General features: G+C 35.1%; 1 protein-coding gene across 1 annotated transcript; it reads right to left on the reverse strand.

Annotated features, from left to right (window-relative positions):
• Positions 1 to 367: 367 nt before the first annotated feature.
• LOC131068747 (leucine-rich repeat extensin-like protein 4) lies at positions 368 to 4317 on the reverse strand. Its single transcript, XM_058003999.2, has 3 exons — positions 3934 to 4317; positions 3343 to 3839; positions 368 to 1280 (listed from the first exon to the last, which is right to left on the reverse strand). The coding sequence occupies exons 1-3, from the start codon at positions 3984 to 3986 to the stop codon at positions 481 to 483; spliced, it is 1350 nt and encodes a 449-aa protein (XP_057859982.1). The 5' UTR covers positions 3987 to 4317; the 3' UTR covers positions 368 to 480.
• Positions 4318 to 6714: the final 2397 nt, after the last annotated feature.

Consider the following 6714-nt stretch of genomic DNA (forward strand, 5'->3'; position numbering starts at 1 on the left):
ATATATAATCTATTCATAAATATATTCAAAATATCTATTCTAACATTTAATCAGGATTCCTAAAAATTTTGTTATATGAAAACATGATAAACGGATGGGACACGACAACTTTTAAAAGAAAAAAGTTGACAATAACCATTCTGCTCGTACGTTCATGTCATTATTCATAATTATCCAAGAAAATACGATGCATTGACTACATTCCAATACATTCATTGTTTTCATCCATTCCAAGGGGGGAAGAAAAACCAGAGACATTCATTCTCCTTCAAAGTTATTAAAGAAATTTCGTGAGATTTCTCATTGTTTAGAACTAGCATATTTATATTTTTAAAATTTTATGTAAAATATTTTTATAAATATCAAATTAGAGCAAAGAAAAATTGTCATTGTCATTTTTATTGGATAAAGAAGAAAACAAGAAGATAACCACGATGCCATTGTTGAGTTATGATGTAATAAAGATGGTGATATTCCAAATCAATTTGGAGGAAGAGTAGCTGTGCAAGTTTTAGGCTTGGCAGCAAATGCAGCACATTCCTGTTGTGATCTCTGAAATGGACGGTTAGGAATGCAGTTTCCTCTGTCATCAAACAGAAATCCACAGTTTGAAACAGTGCAGCTTTTGCCCTCTCCTGAAAAGTAGTTATTAGACAGAGTAAGATTTTGCAGGCTTTTGAGGCTGCAGATGCCATCAGGAATTGTACCATACAACTGATTATAGGCCAAATTGAGCTGTTCTATGCTATTCAAGCACCCAAGTGATGGAGGAATTTTCCCACCTATACTGTTGAAGCTTAAGTCCAATACTGTGACTGCATTTAGAAGCCCAATTTGGGCAGGAAGGCACCCAGAAATCATATTGTTGAGAAATAAAATCTCATTCAAATTTTCGGCCATGTTGCAGAGACTTGAAGGAATGTTTCCTTTGAATTTGTTGTTGGCGAAATTCACAACAGAAGCCCTAGAGTTCCCAAGATTTGCTGGGATTTGTTGCTCAAAGTAGTTGTTGTTAACAAAAATGGCATCCAGATTTCTGTTAAAGAGCTCTGCAGGAAGAGTTCCATAGAATTTATTGTATCTGATGTCTAGGTATATGAGCTTTGGGAGAGTGAGAACCACTGTGGGGAAATTTCCTGAGAGCTGATTATTGCTCACATCCAGCTCACTTAGGATTTTGAGATTTAATGTGCTTGGAGGAATGGTGCCCTTGAAAAAGTTTGTGTTTATGTGGAAGATTGCAATGTCGCTCAGCAGTTTGATTTCGTCCACCAGAGTACCTGCAACATTTTTTGATGGAGTTTCAGTCAGAAAAAGAATTTGAACTAATAAAGTCTGCTGGAAACAAATTTAAATGTAGAACATGTTGTTTTTCAAGATTTTTGTTTGTCATTTTATCTATTATCAAGTGTAGGAATATCAAGCCTTTAACTCTATTATCCCACTTAATTATGTCATATTTGTGTTGGACTAATGACCACATCTATGAGAATTGATCTTCTGGTAGACCATTTTAGATATAGATGAAGATGTTGATTTAGAAGTTCACTTAGATATAGATGAAGATGTTGATTTAGAAGTTCACTAACACCTGTGGGTTTTGGAATAACAGAATATCTTCATTTGGTATTAAGGCCTCAACTCAGGTTCAATTCCACTAGAGTTATAACAGAATATCTTCATTTGGTATTAAGGCCTCAACTCAGGTTCAATTCACTAGAGTCATGTTGAAGGAGGATGTTGAACCAGCTGTCATAGGTCTGAGAATTCATGTCATGGATTAACTGCCACTTTGAGTACGAGTAAAGATATTGATTTGGAAGTTCACTAATACCTCTGGTTGGAATGAGGTGTTGGATTAACTGTGTCACCTCTTGAAATTGATGTAATGGACTAACCACCACTCTAAGTATATATACATTCTGGAAATCGATCTCCTGGACTAACTGCTGCTCTGAGTATAGATTTGACTAATTGTCACACATCTAAAAATTGATCTTGTGGACTAACAACTACTCTCAGTATAGATGGGGCTGTTGGACCAACTGTCAAAACTCTAATAATTGATCTTGTGGACTATCACACCTCAAAAACTTGATCTGATAGAAATTGATCTTGTGAACCAACCACCACTGTCTGTAAGTATGAATGAGAATGTCAATTTGAAAGTTCACTAATACCTAAGATTTTGATGTAATTACAAATCTACAATTTGAAAAGGGACGAGGACTGAACCTATAAAAATAGATTCCACAAAACTTTTGGACAAGAAGGCCAGAGCTTTATATCCCTTTATCTTGACCAGTGTCTGATCAATGGGAAAGCTTTATATCCCTTTGGCTTGATCAGGGTTTGAACTATTGAAAAGCTTCATATCCCATTAGTCAATCCTTTGAATACGTTCTGACCTACTAGAAGGCAGACGAGAAATAAATCCAAACAGTTAGGATTTCTAAGTAAATGAAATTAAGGAGGAGACATGACTGAATCTTTGGATGGTAGCTCTCAATGAATGTGAGATTAAAGAGAAGACTGCACCAGTCAAATGGAAAGGAGATGTCCAGAAGATTCATCTTTTTTAATATGAGCATTTCATATAACACAAATATGTAACAAGAATCCATCTTTCATAATTATGGATAATTCAATAACACTTACTCAATTAAATGATACTTAAGTAATATAAAATTAAATTGCCTATTGCATATAAAATTCCAAGCCATGAAGCAACCAGTTGAGAAACTGAACCATTACAAATCTTTTCTTGAATTCTCTATGGTCTTTCTTCCGGTGAAGACTCTAAAGTCTAAACCACTCTAGCTTAAGTTGGCTTAAGTATGTTCAAGTGTGGAATTTTCCCCTTCCATTTAGTTTTGCAAAAACTGGTTGAGAAAATGAACCATTACAAATCTTTTCTTGAACTCTCTATGGTCTTTCTTCCGGTGAAGACTCTAAAGTCTAAACCACTCTAGCTTAAGATAGCTTAAGTATGTTCAAGTGTGGAATTTTCCCCTTCCATTTAGTTTTACAAAAACTGGTTGAGAAAATGAACTATTACAAATCTTTTCTTGAACTCTCTGTGGTCTTTCTTCCGGTGACGACTCTAAAATCTAAACCACTTTAGCTTAAGTTAGCTTAAGTAAGTTCAAGTGTGGAATTCATTGTGTGGAATTTTCCCCTACAATGAATTCCATTTAGTTTTGCAAAAACTTCACCAAATACTGTTTCTAACTCATAAACTATCATAAAAGTGATATTTTTACAATCAAATCCTGATTAATCAAATAAAACATGCACATTCTTTCTAATCCTATCATTGCAGAGTCAAGGCAATTATTGTACCTGTGAGCGTAGCATGGTTCAGATCTATTCCTGCAACAACTTTGTCCACAGATTTGTCTAGGGGAGGTGCACAGTAGACTCCTGTGTAATTACAAACATCAGGACCTACCCAATTGTTGAGGACACCCTGAGGGTCAGCTGTGATTGCTTTTTTCCAGGCTTGAAGGCCTAGAAAAGCTTGATAAAGCCTAGCATTACTGAAACAATTTGGATTAACATTAGTTCCTCCTCCTCCACCACCACCACCGCCACCACCTCCACCTCCTGATCCTCCTCCTCCTCCACTACCCCCACCCCCAATTCCAATTCCAATACCTATTCCCCCACCACTGCCACCTACCCCAATACCAATCTCAATCATCTCCCTGCTAATTTTAGCATCTTTGGGAGCATTGCCAGGCTGCTCCAATGGTGTCTCTGGAATTACATTCCAGGCACACAGGAACAGTAGCACTACAGTGAAATATATTCTCAATATCTGAGAAATCCTAACAGTCCTGCACATAAGCAGATAGGTGGTAAATAAAACAATCTAAAAACCCAATGGAAAAAGAAACCTAGTAAGCAAATCTAAGCAAAAAAAACTGCTACCAGATTTCCATAGTGCTGTTGCTGCTAATACAAAAGAGCTCTATTGAAGGCATTGTTTCCTAGACCATGTATAACGTCTCTTCTGGCAGTCATTATACTCAGTACAACTCTGATGAAGAAGATTAAATGGGTTCTTATAAAAAGCCAATCATTTATCCCTTTCAGACTGGTCCGTACTGGAAAAGCATGCCCATGAAGGGTCCTACAATAATGTCAGCAAGAACTGTGGATCAAACACAACATTTTCAGTCTTGAAAGCTCTGACAGACTATATTGGAAATCCATTTGTCCACCTACCTATTTTCTCGTGCTTTTCGACTTTCAAAGGAGGCCATGTTTACTTTATTTCTACACTTTTTCTTGGTTGATTTGATCGTGTATTTGTTTTGCCTGTCAACTAAGAATCTGTAATTATCCTTCCACTTGCCACTGTCCTGTGATATGCCCACTGGAGTTGTCTATATTCTTATAAGGGCTTTCAATTAGAAGCTGTGGTGTTCATTCGTTCTCGAATCCCAAGGAATTAAAAATATAGATAAAAAATTGGAAGCGTGTAGTCCGTGACTACCTAATTATTGTAGCCAATTAGCATTAAGAATGGATAATTATTGGATTTGGTAATCCTTTTTGTTTCATTTTAGCCATCGAATTCAATGGCATGCCAATGATTTAATCATTACAAATTATCTCTGATGCCTTCAATGTCTAGGTCTCACGAGAAAGCAAAATAATGTGTAATTTGGAATTAACGTAGATTTTAGGCCTAGAATAGATTGTGTGTACATAGATATTAGAAGGTTTTGTTGGGTATATTAGGAGTTGAATAAAGCCATAGTTTTTTTTTAGCATCATATTTAAATGTATTTTGGGGGTTGATAACAATTATTATTAAAAATTTATCAAATTTTGTCTAATTTTTATTATAGATGTAGAGTATTGCAATGTTTTAAAAAGAGAAAAATATTGTGGCCCTTGTCTTTGACAAAATGAATAAGATTACAAATAATCCAGTTAAGAAAATCATGCACTCTAAAATTTATTATATTTAAATGAACAATTGGTAGTATGAAAAGAATGCAACTCATATAATAAGTTATTATCTATTTTAATAAATTGAAGATAGCTAAGACTAAGACTAAAAGACAAATAAGTTGTCGAACAACTAGTACTATTAAATGATTGCAACCCATATGATAAAGCACAACCTACAATAATAAACCAAAAGTGGCTAATAAACAAGGAGAATATCAAGACTAAAATCCAAACAACAATTTGAAGAAGTAACCTCAAGCATTGGCTAATTCTATTAGCCTACTCTAATAAGATGTGAAGCTCCTTATTGTTGATTGGTATCCGTCACTTTTATGAAGCTTCTAGTTGGAGCTTTTTGACTTTAGATTTTGTCCCCTTCCTTCTTGGATTGGACAACTATGTACAATCTCAAAGAAGGAATCCGAGTTTCACAATCACTAACAGTTGGCTCTAAAAACAAATCTTAAAGAAATTAACTCTCCTCCCTTTCCTTTACCACACCACCCTCATTCCTAGAAACCTAAACCTACTCCATAGAACCTTGGATCCCATCTCACTTCTAAAAACAAAGGAGAAACCTCTAACTTGATTGCAACCACATGCATCCTCTTTAGTAGCTTCATCTATAGACTCCTCTTTACCTAACATACTCCACATAATGCTCATACATCTATGTGTAACACTATCACACATTAATTTGCAGTTCTTGTGTATAGCCTAGTAGCATTGCTCTTATGTATTTTGTGGCTCCACCCATGGCTACCCCATGTAGGTTCCTAGTCAAACGATATGTATGTTCCATGTGGAACATCAACAACCACATGTTATGTGTCCATATCTATGAGTGTTACAAAGCAATATCTATGCCATAAAACATGGATGTACAACTAGAACCATACACATCTAAAACATGGTGGAATTTGTGCGACATCAATAGAACACAACTGACACCATATGAGTTTGACATCTATCATTACCTTGTTTACTTGTTTATCACTCCAAATATATTTGACAATTATTAGCATATATCTATGAATTTTATGCCTTGTACATTGTATAAAGTAGAAGATACAAAATAGATTCTTGCCTTATTTTTTTGTACATTCATCATATTTGATCCAAATAGAAGTGGCATATGGATAAATGCACTAAGATGGGGAACCAAAAAGATACCACTTTACTTTTTGGCCCCTATCGAAGAATTTGGTGCTTGCCAAATGGCTTGGATGACCAACCCTCAAGCTTGGTCAATTCAAAATATTTGGCAAGCACCAAATGAAAAAGTGGCTATAAAACCAAAAATTTATAAAATTGCTTTCATTTTATGTTGTTTGCTCCCACTACCTACATTTTTTTGCCCCTCAACCCACACTCGCCATAATAGGATTTCATTTTTTCACCTTGAAGTTGTGAAATCTTCATCAAGATGCCACCAAGACATTGAGGAGTTCAAAGAGATAAGTATCTCTAGATTTTTAGTGTCACATTTAGATTAAATTGTAGACTGAATTAGGTTTTTTAATTAAAATTTATTTTAATTTCTAGGAATTGATATTTCACTCCCAAATGTTGAAAATACTCAACCACCTCCTTATCAAGACCCTCCTTAACAATAAACACAACAAACACCTCGATCAATTCCTAAATATCCCCCAAGAACACAAGATAATATATTAGGGTAAATAGAAAACAACGAAAAATAGATTGAGTAATTGATTACAAGGTTGAAAGATCCTGTTGCAAAAAATG

Source organism: Cryptomeria japonica, chromosome 5, assembly GCF_030272615.1.
Source record: "Cryptomeria japonica chromosome 5, Sugi_1.0, whole genome shotgun sequence".
NCBI classification, from domain to species: Eukaryota; Viridiplantae; Streptophyta; class Pinopsida; order Cupressales; family Cupressaceae; genus Cryptomeria; species Cryptomeria japonica.

Bases quoted from the DNA above. Each gene is read 5' to 3' on its own strand.
- LOC131068747 (XM_058003999.2), bottom strand. From the start codon at position 3,986: ATGCCTTCAATAGAGCTCTTTTGTATTAGCAGCAACAGCACTATGGAA. The intron at 3,840-3,933 runs GTAGCAGTTTTT...GCTTATGTGCAG, and splicing joins AACAGCACTATGGAAATCTG to GACTGTTAGGATTTCTCAGA. The intron at 1,281-3,342 runs GTACAATAATTG...AAAATGTTGCAG, and splicing joins GAACCATGCTACGCTCACAG to GTACTCTGGTGGACGAAATC.